The sequence below is a fragment of the Helianthus annuus genome, chromosome 8, assembly GCF_002127325.2.
Source record: "Helianthus annuus cultivar XRQ/B chromosome 8, HanXRQr2.0-SUNRISE, whole genome shotgun sequence".
NCBI lineage: Eukaryota > Viridiplantae > Streptophyta > Magnoliopsida > Asterales > Asteraceae > Helianthus > Helianthus annuus.
The window spans coordinates 3,239,532-3,253,713 of record NC_035440.2 but is presented as its reverse complement, the minus strand read 5'-3'; the positions used below and the strand labels follow the sequence as shown (position 1 = coordinate 3,253,713).

General features: G+C 35.0%; 2 protein-coding genes across 4 annotated transcripts in view; one reads left to right on the top strand and one right to left on the bottom strand.

Annotated features, from left to right (window-relative positions):
* Positions 1–3,145, top strand: part of LOC110924276 — a 61,782-nt gene extending 58,637 nt beyond the window's left edge. For both annotated transcript variants that reach the window (XM_035976351.1, XM_035976350.1), the window contains exons 4-5: positions 1,130–1,873; positions 1,972–3,145. In XM_035976351.1, coding sequence (XP_035832244.1) covers positions 1,130–1,873; positions 1,972–3,029 — 1,802 coding nt within the window. In that variant the 3' untranslated portion in view covers positions 3,030–3,145. The remainder of the gene's footprint in view (positions 1–1,129; positions 1,874–1,971) is intronic.
* A 1,263-nt stretch (positions 3,146–4,408) lies between these two features.
* On the bottom strand, positions 4,409–12,917 carry LOC110871775 (sphingosine-1-phosphate lyase). 2 transcript variants are annotated; one of them, XM_022120508.2, is made up of 15 exons: positions 12,566–12,917; positions 12,388–12,433; positions 10,354–10,505; positions 10,197–10,256; positions 9,877–10,101; positions 9,009–9,150; positions 8,857–8,907; positions 8,668–8,759; positions 8,430–8,556; positions 7,453–7,468; positions 6,405–6,512; positions 6,259–6,313; positions 6,036–6,182; positions 5,880–5,958; positions 4,409–4,713 (listed from the first exon to the last, which is right to left on the bottom strand). In XM_022120508.2, the coding sequence occupies exons 1-15, from the start codon at positions 12,763–12,765 to the stop codon at positions 4,591–4,593; spliced, it is 1,623 nt and encodes a 540-aa protein (XP_021976200.1). In that variant the 5' UTR covers positions 12,766–12,917; the 3' UTR covers positions 4,409–4,590. The 2 variants fall into 2 exon arrangements, with proteins under 2 accessions (XP_021976200.1, XP_021976201.1); XM_022120509.2 differs by lacking the exons at positions 12,388–12,433; positions 12,566–12,917 and adding an exon at positions 11,001–11,126.
* Between the last annotated feature and the right edge of the window lie 1,265 nt (positions 12,918–14,182).

Below are 14,182 nucleotides of genomic sequence, written 5' to 3'. Positions count from 1 at the left end.
TATTTGTTATATAATGATATATAGTGTTACATAGTGTTATATGGTATTATATGGTGTTACATATTGTTATACGGTGTTTATATGGTGTTATATAGTATTATATATAGTGTTATAATACACTTCTTACACTTCACACACTTTAGGCCCTTTTTACACTATCCTTACCCTATATATATATATATATATATATATATATATATATATATATATAGGGTAAGGATCCTGTAAAAAGTGCTCAAAGTGCTCAAAGTGTGAGAAGTGTATTATAACACTATATATAATACTACCTCCGTCCCACTAAAAGTGTCATATTTTAAATTTTCAAAGTCTTTATTTATAAACTTTGACCTTAAATAATTTTGTTTGTGTTAGATAATACTTGATGAAAGTTATATGATTTGAGTGTGTTTTACAAGTGTTTTTATCGGGTTAATTTTCAACAAGTTTTATATAACACAAAAAATATATAATTAAAGTCAAAGTTTATAAATAAAGACTTTGAAAATTCAAAATATGACACTTTTAATGGGACGGAGTGAGTACTATATAACACCATATAAACACCATATAACAATATGTAACACCATATAATACCATATAACACTATGTAACACTATATATCATTATATAACAAATATAACACTATACATCTATCATAGACATGATATCAGACAACCTATAGTGTTATATTTGTTATATAATGATATATAGTGTTACATAGTGTTATATGGTATTATATAGTGTTATATATTGTTATACGGTGTTTATATGGTGTTATATAGTATTATATATAATGTTATAATACACTTCTCACACTTCTTACACTTTGAGCACTTTTTACAGGATCCTCTACCTATATATATATATACACACACACACTTTTAGTACGTGATGGGTAACATAAACTTGGTAATGAAGTTAAGTATATATATGTATGCCTATAAATGCTAGCTCATCCTTTTCATAACTCACCCCATCACATCTTCAGTTGCTCTATCTTCCCAATTCTCTTTTCATTTCATTTGTTGTTTACTTTTGTGTCTGTTTCTTCTCATACTATTTTTTTACTAGAAAAACAAAAAAAAAAAACTTAACATGTTTGAGCACGAACATCCATTAAATCTTACAGATTTGTGGTCGGAGGAAGAGAATGAAGACTATGAAGAAGACAAGGAAGAGAACGAAGATGAAGTAGATGCAAAACAAGACTTCCGATGTTTGTGTTCCCGGTGTCATGAAGAAATCAACTGGTTCCATAGGTATTACTACTCTTGTTCTACATGTAGTGATTTTTCTATCCATAAATTTTGTGCAGAGCTTCCCGATAGATTGGAAGACATTTGTGAGGTTGGTCATACTCTTGGCTTCTACCTATTTAACGACGATTGGTGGTGTGATATTTGTGATAAACTTGGTAAGCCTGGAGAGCTACTTTACCGCTGTGATATTTGTGATTTTAAGGTTGATGCAAATTGTGCTACAAAAGCGCTACAAAAGAATATCATCCATCATCCTAGCCACAGACACCCACTAGTTCGCATCCCCAGACAATTTTTAGGCGAGTGTGATGCATGCGGGGAGGAGCATAAAGGGCTCTTTTATCATTGTCCCACGTGTCCTAGTTCTTATTTCATTCATAGTGATTGTGCTTTTCTACCGAAAAAATTGCAAATCCAACATACGACAAATGATATCTTCTCCCATATTCATCCTCTCACCCTTGCTTATTCCTTTCCAAAAACGGATCAAGAATCCAAAAGATACCCACGGTGTAGGGTATGCCGTCACGGGTTTTCTTCTAGTTCACATCTTTGGCTGTATAAATGCGAGAAATGCAGATACTATACCCATCTAGATTGCGCAACATCTCCAGGTAGACCTACCACCCTACCTAATATATATGTTTATAGTTATTTCTAAATATGTTATTGGTTCTATGTTTATCTAATATTTTAATGTTGTTTTCACCAGCTACAGACAAAATGATTAAAAACTATGACGATGTTGAACACCCTGATCTTCTTCATCTTCCATTTCCTGATCCATCTTATAGCCTCCTAAAACACTTGTTTTTCAAGGAAAGTGGAACAGAAACACATGAAGTGAGTCATCAACACCCACTCATTCTGGAAGATAGCCGAATATCCTACCATGACCCAACAAAGAGGATTGAAACTTTGTGCAATGGATGTTTAAGACCGATTACGAGTGGGCCAGTTTACGTGTGTTCTAATGAGGAGGGAGATGAGCATTGCAACTTTGTGCTCCACGAGTGGTGCTCCCGACTGCCTACTGAACTAAAAGACCACCCTCGTCACCCACGACACCCCCTGATTCTCCATTCAAAAGTCATCGGTAAGTTTTTCGGGGTCTTCGCTTGTGATCTTTGCGGGTTATATTGCAATGGATTCGCTTATTGTTGTGTCAAATGCGATTACTACATGGATGTTAATTGTGCATTTGTACCTAAAGAAATCACTCACAATTCTCACCCGAATCACCTCCTTACATTAAATAGTAGTCGTCGTTCATTCATTTGCCATACTTGTGATTACTTTGAAATACCCTTGAGGAAGGCTTTGTTGATACCAGAGACAACTACACACAAGTGTGACAAGCATCCTATGAAGCTAAGTTACTTTCCCATTGAGAACCATATGGGTGACTATTTTTGTGAAATTTGTGAGGAGGAGTTTGATCCTGAGTCTACATTCTATCATTGTCGTGAGTGTATGCAGTCTATTCATACAGCTTGTGCTCCGTCAATACTTCGGTATGAAACATATGCCAAATGTGGTAGATATGGTCATGACGTTAATGAGTATATAAATGTGAAATTTGGGGGCACATATAACAATATTGAAGTGCATCCACACCCCCTTTCATTCGATCAAGGAGTTGAAAGCGATGGTCTTTGTCACAAGGATGGTTGGCGCAGTCTCCATTTCAAGATGATCTTTAAGTGTTTAACTTGTGAGTTTGTAATTTGCTACGATTGTATGAAGCGTCTTTGTTTTCTCATCAAGTAATTAGGTGACCGACCACACACGTTGACTTTTATAGTTGAAGTCTTTTCTGTTTAATCTTTTCTTCTTTTATATACAAAACGATGTAATAAACAAATTGAAGTTAATACACGTGTTTGCTTTGTAATCCACATGTCTTTAGCAGCTTTGTATGCATTAGTTGTTTTTTGAATTGAAATGTCGTTTGGTGTGCGGATATAAGGAGATAATGTACAAGAATATAGGGATTTAAGAAAAAACTTAACCAAACAAGAAAAACGAAACAATCAGGATGATTATTCGGGTATTTAACCGGGTATGATATTACTTATAGGAATAATTTAGGGCTACAAATGAACCAAACGTTCAACAAACAGTTCGTGAACCGTTCGACAGAAAGTTTGTTTACGTTCGTTCGTTTAATAAACGAGATGACATGAACAAAAAATTCCGTTCGATTAGTTAAATGAACGAACACGACCAAAAGTGTCGTTCGTTCAATTGTGTTTGTGAACGTTCAGTAATGTGTTTGTGAACGTTCATTCATTTACGTTTGTTCATGTTTGCGCGTTTATGTTGGTCATTAAAGATTTTGTGCATTTGATTATTTTATCTAAACTTTTTATATTCTTTAATTCTTATTTATTTATTATCCTAGCAAATAAAACAGGAAACCCCATTCCCAACATGGTTATGCACCGTTCCCCACTTTTCATTTCCTTCTCATCATTCACATCGACAAATACTATTAACCTCTATTCCATGATTAGGCCTTCAAGTTCCAACGCATATTCATCATGAGTTTAGGATGGGTATGATATTAAAGGTTATCCATTCAATTACAAAATATTGGTTCCATATCAGGGAAATGATCAACAAGTTAATACATTATATAATCATAAAAATCGTATCACGCGTATTAAAAACTTGAAATTACTAAAAATACATTTAATGTTGTTAAACAATTGTACTAGTTAAAAAAACAATGTTTTTAAATAATTGTACTAGTATAAAAAGCACATAATATTTTTTTACTAGAAATAACGGATTTAACATGGGCATAGGAACGCCAATGGTCACGATAAGATATGGTTTTCTTCTGTAATCTCAACAACATATTAGATTATAAAAGCATCTCACATTTCGGGGGAAACCCACCGCCATGGCCCATAGTGGTAAAACCCATGGCTCACATGAAACAAATTGCAAAAAGTAGGACTCCAACCCATAACCTCCACATTGGAAGGTCATGGGTTACTTCCTCCTGAAACGAATTGATCTAGAACTCATTGGCTTACCATTACCATCATTATCGTTGTCGTTGTCGTCATCATTATCGTTGTCGTTATCGTTGACCAATTCCATTTTTAGCCAACTAATCTTTCCATGGTCAAAAAACAAGATTTTCAATTCAACCAACACTTGCAAATTCAGGGTTAAAAATAGATGGTATTTGAATTACTTTAACATATACATCTACAAACTTGTATAAAACAGTTTACATATCATCAACACACAATTTCCACTATCCTTTCCTTCGAAAGCTTTTGACAGATAAGTGGATCCAAACACCCCAAGAATCATATTAGCATGCATTATCCATGTAGTCTACCAGTAATTCGCTAACCATACCTCTATCCGGAATCTTCCCGGCTGCACCATATATCGGCGCAAGTCCTCCGCTTATTGGCCCGGGATTCCTTTTCACCTAAAAATATAACGAACAATTTATCGGCAAGGTGAAATATATATAGAAGCTGGTTCTTGTACAAAGTGATTTTTGTGTGTGATGGGTAGATGCTTCAGTTAAATTAAAGGTGGTTTTAGACTTGACGTTGTAATGGTTAGGACACACAATTGTAATCACACGGTTCCTTCATGTGTCAGGCCAGGACAACTTGAACGAACCGTTGTATGTTAAAAGCATTGTTGTAACTAGTTTAGACGTACGTTATAATTAATAGTGCATCAACATCTTTACAAATAATATACCAATACTATATTCAAAACAAAGATATCAATCCTCAATGTTATGGTATACTTTTTTATAATAAAAAAAATAATAAAGTATATATAACTTAGACTTAACTTCCATTTTGTTCCCTGTGATTTGGTCATTTTAACGGTTTTGCCCCATAGTTTAAAAATAGCCATTTTCCTCCCTGATTTTTCAAACTTATCGTCATTTTGCTCCCCACCTCTAACTCCATCCAAAAAACCCATTAACTAGAAGGGTATTTTGGTAATTTTATAGATAAAAGCAAGGGCAAATAAGTCTTTTCACCTAAATAAATCTATAACTTGTTTATTTACATGTATATAAGTAATTTTTTTCTATCCCCCATCTTTCCAACCACTCTTTCTACCGGCCACCACCATCCACAACCATCCACCACCACCTGCAACTACCACATGCCGACCACGACTACCGCGACTTTTAACTAAACGTTTTAGTTGAGTTAGAGCCAGGGAGTAAACTACTGAAATACCTCTACTTTTAATTGAACGCTTTAACTGAGTTAGAGCCAAAGAGCAAACTGGCGACAAAATCGAAAGATCAGGGAGGAAAATGACTATTTTTAAACTATAGGAGCAAAATCATTAAAATGACCAAACCACAAGGAGCAAAACGAAAGTTAACTCAATAACTTATTTGAGTTTTTAAAAGAAAAACGTTGAAGCTAGATTTAAGCCAAAATATCAACATTAACCTTCACTGTTAATTACGATCTTGCCACTCAATCTTAACCATTGAAATAGTGTAATCAACGATCCAAAAGCACATAGTACCCTTCTCAAGTAATATCCACTTTGTATTGGATCCTAATCCAAATAAATGAAAAGTTTTCTAAACAAGAAAATTTGGAGACTTACAGTTTGCACTGAATCCTTTAAATCGTTGAGGAATTCATCAACAACAGGCACATGTTGAAGGGTCACACAGATATGAATGCTGAAATATGAACAATACGTTCGAAATGTCATTTCCAGATTATTATTTCACGAAATAAAATTATTATGATCATATACCTGTTGGGTCTCTGCAAGGGACTAAAATGCCAGCCTTTAGAGGACAATATGTCATTCACTTCAAATATGTCAATTACATTAGAGCCAAACGCCACAATTGTCATATCTGGCCTTCCAATGATAAACAATTCGGGGATCTCTTTCACTCTACAGAACATTCAAATAGGGCAAATAAGTAATTTCCACCTTGGAATTAAAAAAAGAGACAGAGAGAGATGCATACCCTTGTTGTATCCTCTTTGATGCTTCCATTATCTCTCTTGTGTGCTCAAGGTAACCTTTAAAACATACAAAATAATGATCATTTTAACTATACAAATGTGACAAAAAAGGGCCAGAAATTATAACATCAAATTTTAAATACGCAACCTTCTTGCCCTAATGAAATCATAGCTGCCCAAGCTCCGGCAATCACGTTTCCAGGTCGGCTACCAGCAATTGTTGGAGATACATATAGACCACCAGACCACTCGGTAACTGTAGTATTAACATAAAACGCACTTTAAATACACATATATTTTATAATTTCATGCATCAAGCTCACACGTAGATTGGAAAATTCAATCTATCTACTTGTAACTGGATTGATTTGAGTCATGCTTTATCGTTAATGGGTCAAACACGTAAGACGTGACGTGGGTTATGCTTTAACGTTCTGCATAATATCTCCTAAATCGGTTATTAAAAAAAGGCAAATTGGATTTAAATAATCCCAACTTGCTCAATTTGGCCGATAATAATCCCAACTCAGTTATTGGCCGATAATAATCTGAACTGGTCCACTTTTGGCCAAATAATAGTCTGCCGTTAAAAATAGCTTAACGGAGTTAAGTTTTTTTTCCGAATTACAAACCGATGTTTTATGGATTTTGATCAGAACGAGGATACGATTCGATTTATGTAAAACTTACCTCGAAACGGTGCTTCAAACGACTTGATTTTTGTTAATTGGAAGTTTAAACACCCGAATTGAAGCACCGTTTTCGTCGTTTGGGGCAGTATTTCCAGGTAAATTTTATATCAATCAACTCGTATCCTCGTTCTGATCAAAATCCATAAAACATCGGTTTGTAATTCGGAAAAAAGCTTAACTCCGTTAAGCTATTTTTAACGGCGGACTATTATCGGCCAAAAGTGGACCAGTTCGGATTATTATCGGCCAATAACTGAGTTGGGATTATTATCGGCCAAATTGAGCAAGTTGGGATTATTTAAATCCAGATTTGCCTTAAAAAATAGATTACCGAAAATGTACAACTTTAAGTAATCATATTTGACACACTGATTATTAATTAAAACTACTTTTTTTACAAAAAGTGTTCATGTTATATTGGTTTTTTTTTTTTTTTTTTTTTTTTGTAGCAGGTAATACACTCTTTTTTTTAAGGATAACATGATTCAGAAGAAAGAATCTTACCAGCAACAAACTGATGCTGTTTAGGTCAGAAGGATGCACAAGTTAGCCAATTTCCAGAACGCCAGCCACCGTCAAATATGAGAAAGCAAGAAAAGTGTGAATTTTGTGATTTGGCTCGACTCATATAAACCAAACAATCAAACATCAGACTTTGGTTAGTTCATAAGTTTTAACCAATATTCAAGTTCTTATTTGATTTTGATTATATACACACACATACACATACATATGGAAGTCAAACGTTCTGTTTTGGAAAATCGATCAAATGGAAAGGTAGGCAAACAGTATAAATAGTCATTTATTAAAAATAATCATAGTTCACCTGTGTTATTAGAAGTTTGTAAACAGCTTATATGCTACAAAATGTTGAATTACAGTGACTTAATAGAGACTAGGGCTGCAAACGAACCAAACGTTCGGCGAACAATTCGTGAACCGTTCGGCAGGAAGTTCGTTTGTGTTCGTTCGTTTAATAAACAAACAAACACGAACAAGAAATTTCGTTCGTTTAGTTAAATGAACAAACATGAACAGAAGTCGTGTTCGTTCGTTTATGTTCGTGAACGTTCGGTAACGTGTTTGTTTGTGTTTGATAGTTCATTAGTGTTTTTAGTTTTTATATCTATTTAAATACTTCAAAATTCTGACAAATTAAATATTTAATAAGTGTAAGTGTATTATATATTCTGTTCATGAACGATTGTTTGTGTTCATTTGTTTCCATTTGTGTTCATGAACATTATTTTGTGCTAATTTGTGTTCGTCAATGTTCTTTTTGTTTGTTTCCTAAAATTAACAAACAAACACAAACGAACACGAACAACTTCATTACCTTAACAAACAAACACGAACGTAAAATCTCGTTCCATAAGTGTTCGTGAACGGTTCGCGAACACATATTTCTTAACAAACGAACACGAACAAGGTCTTGTTCGTGTTTGTTCGGTTCGTTTACAGCCCTAATAGAGACTAGTTACCTTCCGAATATCATGATTTCTGTATAACACTATACTAGTCCCTTTGGGTGCCAACCCATACTTATGAACATCTGCTGATATAGAGGTCACTCCTTGAACTGTAAAATCAAATGGTGGAATTGGGTACCTGCAAAATAATAAATTAAATCATATAATTTATTATATTTTGGCATTAGTGCATATTGGTAATATAATATAAGCAACATTAGTAATGAACAAAACGCTAAGATAATCACACCCGAGTTTACGTGCAAAAGGTAACACAAAACCACCAAGACAAAGGTCTACATGCAGACAAATCCTGTAACTAACTGCTAATTCACCGAGCTCCTGCAAGATATAAGTATATAACCCACAAATCATCAACAGTAAACAAATTATTTAACAAGTTAGTGACTGATAAACTTTGCTAGATCATACACCTTACCTCTATTGGGTCAATGATTCCATGTGGAAAACCAGGAGCCGATCCAACAATCTAATTTGCGGTTAAAACGTTGAGTTGTTAAGATTTAGGTGTATTGAATAATACTGAAAAGATGACAATCAGTGTACCAGACCAGTTCAACAACCACGTACCATAATGGTGTTTTTGTTGATATATTTCCTGATAGCTTTAACATCTGCTTGAAATTCCTTATTCACGGGAACACGCCACAATTTGATTTTGAAATATTGACAAGCTTTGTCATAAGCTGAGTGTGCAGATTCAGGTATTATCCTGCGCTCGGAAAGAGAGAGAGAAAAAAACTTTATAGATTAGAGGTGGAAAGTTCAACTGAATTATATGAAAAAGAGTCAATTATTTACTGATAAGTGATATCGGGTCAAACAGTTTTAACAGGTCAAAAGTCTCTACGTGTATTCAAATGCTTACAGTGTCCTGAATTATTTACTTTAATCCTTTTCAACACATCAATTACTTAAAATTTGCAAAAGTGTGTTGGTCGGTTGACCCGCATGTTAAAATTTTCCATTTTAAGCTGGGTCACTTTTAACCGGTTAACCAACCCAACCATTTGAATTAAGATCATATGTAACGCATTAGTTATTTACAAAACATAAAAAACGAACAAAAATGGTTGATAGGTCGATGGTTGGCCCAACCCCATCCGAACCGTTTCACCAGCAAATTAAAACCACCAATTTGACCTGAAGTCATTTTGACCCGTTACCCAACCCACCCACTTTGACCTAAAATGTTTCAGTTAAAAGAAATTATCTGACTGTTTTAATAATATGGATTTTATCGTATGATTCGTATCTATGCATCAAATTTAATTATTCACAATAAACAAAATTCGGGCAAAAAGGGTCAAAGGTCAGCCCAAACCCATTTGACCGGCTCAGTAAAACTTAAAACCGTTTGTATTATTCCAAATGACCGACCCGCCCACCCATATTGCCACCTTAAAAGTAAACTTAGGACAAAAAAAATCAAACCCACATTTCCGGACATGTAATATTCTTTTTCGCCCTCATATAATCACGTGACGATTTGACAGCCATTAATATACTCTCTGTTCCTCCTGAAGTCATATTGCCACATATTTTCCCTCCGGATGCCTTTTCTTTACTTCCGAAAAGAGCGCCAGTCATTGCAACCACTTCTGCCTCAAATCTCACAACACTCTTGAATACATCTAAATGTAACGGGTTGGTATGTGCAAACCTAAGATTATAATGTAATGTTTAAATAATTGAAAAGATTTTATGGTCTAAAACATAGAATAGCATGTGAGGATTAAAAATCAGCATCTTACTAACATTGAACATGCCTCGTTTATTAATGAAAAGTGACCTTCAGATTCATTTCCTCCAATATATCTGCACAAAAAGCAATAGATTTTCATTGTTATGTTTCTAACTTTCAAGTTAAACACCAAAATCTAGTAATATTGTAGAAAAGGTTTGTAGAACATACACTGTACCAGAACATTTGCCTTGCCAAGCTGGATCTTTTTGTTTGAGGTCTTTCATTTGTTCTAGAACCTTTGTTCCTAATCCCGTATTTGGGAGCTCAGTTTTCCAACCATCCCTTGAAGATTTACCAGAAGATTGCAATTTGTCAACAACCTATGTAGTAGAACATGAACACTTGTTTTAATATAATCAATTTCCCCTTTTCACAAAAGGATATATTAATCAGCAAGTTGACATGTCATAGTTTGGATACTATTAAAGATTGCTTGACCACTTTTCAGTTAAACGAAGCCATGAATTATTGCATTTAAACCGCTTATTGCATTATTGAAAACAGATGAATACGTATTAACTAATTTTAGAGCAAAATAAGTCATATTCAATAAAACAGTGAGATGCTTATTTCAAACCGGCTATTCTTGCCCGTTTAAAATTACAAGTTTACCATTAAGTTGAATAAGTTGCTTTCAATAAGTTGGCCATCTGCTTTTATTTATCAGCATAATGTGGCGGGCCAAATGTTTGAAGACCGTATCTACTCGGAAACATGTTTAAACACTTATGTTCCTAGTCACTCATGTATATATATACTCATAAGCACTTTACACCTCACCGGTCAATAAATTTAAGGCAGGAGAAACCACTAACCCATGATCGTAAGTGGGTCGATATAGCACTTCCTTAGGGATCGGAGTCCTCGGCACAGTGCTCACAATAACAATTCCGTGACAATAAGCTGTTTAGATAAACAATCCCTAAACTCTACAACCGATAGAAAATACAAATCAAAAGATACTATACGTAGATTAGCTACAAATACTCAAACCGTTTCCTTATTCAGAATATCATAGGTTTAAAATGATAAACTCTAAACTAGCTACTGTTTGATTTCCATGTGCATCAATGTGGCATGACTATTAAATCACTCAAAAAGTATGAACTCCTAATCACATGTCATATTAATAACTTCACTAAATGTACTACAAACACTCCCAAATTAATTCCTTATTCGGAATATCATAGGTTTAAACTCATCAAAATAATCAACTCTAAACTAGCTACTGTTTGATACTTTTATTTCCATCATCATCATCATCAAACCCAGTAAATCCCACAAATAGCAAAGCTAAGGCAGGGTCTGAGGAGTGTAGATGTAGACAGCCTTACCTCTACCCTGTAGGAATAGAGAGGCTGCTTCCAGTGAGACCCCCGGCTCGATTGTAGTTTTGTATCAAGCCTTGGACCTAAGGAACATAACACTCAAACCATAGTTGTTAAAAGCCATCGCCTCTTGCGCCTAGGCCCATTTTTCAGGCGAGGCGAGGCAGTTGCGCTTTAAGTCGAGGCAATTGCGCTTTAACTCTCTAGGTGATGGTTCAGGCGCACATTCCGGCAAGATTCCTAGATTCCGGCTAAATTCCGACAAGATTCTAGCCAAATTTCTACTTTTAATCAAGGAAAACTACTTTTCTACACTAATACACTAATATTTTGGTACTAATTAGATGATATAAAGTGCTACATAATAGACTTTGTTTATTTTATTTGAACAATAGTATTCTTTTTCTAATACATAATATATTTTTCAAATTTTTTCATTATGCGCTTTATTTTTCTCAGGCCCTCGCTTTTTTTGCGCTTTGCGCCTAGGCCCCAGGCGAGGCCTATGCGCCTTGAGTGCGCCAGGCGAGGCCTATGCGCCTTGAGTGCGCCTAGTGCCTTTAATAACTATGACTCAAACAATCGGGACAGAAACCGATTAGTGCATGTACTCACGTGTCTTTCAGCTATCAACGCCACCACATGATACATGGTTAACCATCAGCCGCTTTTAACGTTATTTTCACGAAATTAGTAAAATAACGTTAAAGTTTGTATGTGCATCAATGTAGCATGACTAATAAATCACTCAAAAAGCATGAAATCTCAACCACATGTCACATATAAATCAAAAAAACTTCAATAAATGTACCACATACTCCCAAATTAACCTCTGTAACCTAAATAAAATATTAATAACAAAAAATTACCATACCTTTTGTTTCTCGGCATCAATATACTTCTGCACACCAGGAACCAACCTATCAACATTTCACAAACAATTATCACTAAACATATCCTATTTCATCACTTAAAACACAAATTAAAATCATATAAACATCTCGAAACATGATAATACGTAAAATAACGATAACAATAACAATAATAATTACTTGAACAGTGTCATGACGAATCCAATAACCGTTGCTTTGACTCCTTTTTCATGAATTAGTTGAATAAACGATTGAAGAACCCTAGCGACTAGAAACGAAACGATAGGAGCAACAACGATTGCTAGCGGTTCGAATTGAGATAGAAATGAGTTTGCAGATGCTCGTAGTTGAATCAGTGTAGGAAGAATTGATGATTCCATGGATTGATTCTGTAGATTTTTGATTAGTTGAGATTGATAGAGGATTAGATTGTAGATTAGGATAATAATAGAGTGAGATTAGAGTTTAGGTGTTGCGTAACGGCGTTGGTTTTAATGGGATCCGATAACTACAATGAATGTGCTCTGCCGCTTTCTTTCTACCCGGATCTTACGCAAATAGAAGCGGTTAATCGAGCATAACTGGTTCGGTTAATCAGTTACACCGGTTAATTTGAGAGCAGAGCTGTACAAACTAGTTAATTTCAATAACTGATTCGGTTAATCTGTTACACCAGTTAATCTAATTTTTATTTTACTTTGACGGTTAATGTTTTAACCAGTTATTACTTTAACTCGGTTATTTTTTTACTGGTTCGATTAAATATTTTAACCAGTTAGTTTAATTAACCGGTTATTTTCGGTTAATAACCGGTTTTTATGTTTTTTTTTTATTTTTTTGGTTTTTTTCGGTTAAAAACCGGTTACTAACTTACGGTTAATAATAACCACTAACCGATTATTCCTTAAGCGATTATTAACGTTACTTTCGGTTACGGTTAATTAACCGGTTATTTTGTGCAGTTTGGAGTTCAAGAAAGTGAAATTTTGAAATACACATGTTTGTGGAGTAAAAGACTATTTTGGAAACTAATGAAATTATTCGGCATTGTGACCCGAATTTGATATGTTTCAGTTTGGTTTTTACGGTATTGGTACGGTACTAATACATGGTATAATAACTGAAAGAGAAAAGCTAAAAAATAAAGTCGTGACATACCCTAAGGATAGTTTTTTTTTTTTTTGAACGGCCAACAAACTCAATCCCGAGCACTCTCGAGGCACTCACTGGACAAACGGAGTACTCCGAGAGTAACCCGAGTCCACCACCAATTCCGGGGAAAACCCGGTAGTCCACCCGCCCGTAGGCACGACAGTGAAATTACCGGTAAAACCCGTTTGGCTCAAGGATCCAACCAAGGTTTCCCTGGGTCCCCTATCATTGCCCACCAGTGCCTCACTTTGCACCAAGTGGGAGTCGAACCTGCATCTCTCAAGAGAAATGCAAGCCCTCCACCACTTGATCTAGAGATCATTGGCACCCTAAGGATAGTAACACGTGTTTTACATTGATAAAAACCATAAAAAAGAATGTTGGTAATGGTTCCGACAATGTCGGTACTGGTACCTATGTTGTTTGGTCGGAATCGATTCGGTTTGTTACGTCACCGGTACAGGCACGACACTCAATAATATAGTTTATGATACGATAGTAAAAAACTATTTTGAAAACAACTATGTTTTCGACAAACTTGGTCACATTGTGTTGAATAAGGCTTGTTTCCAACACTCTGTTCATTCGTTTATGGATCTTTACGTACTAATAGGCTCGGTTATAAACTTTTTGTTTGGGCCTATA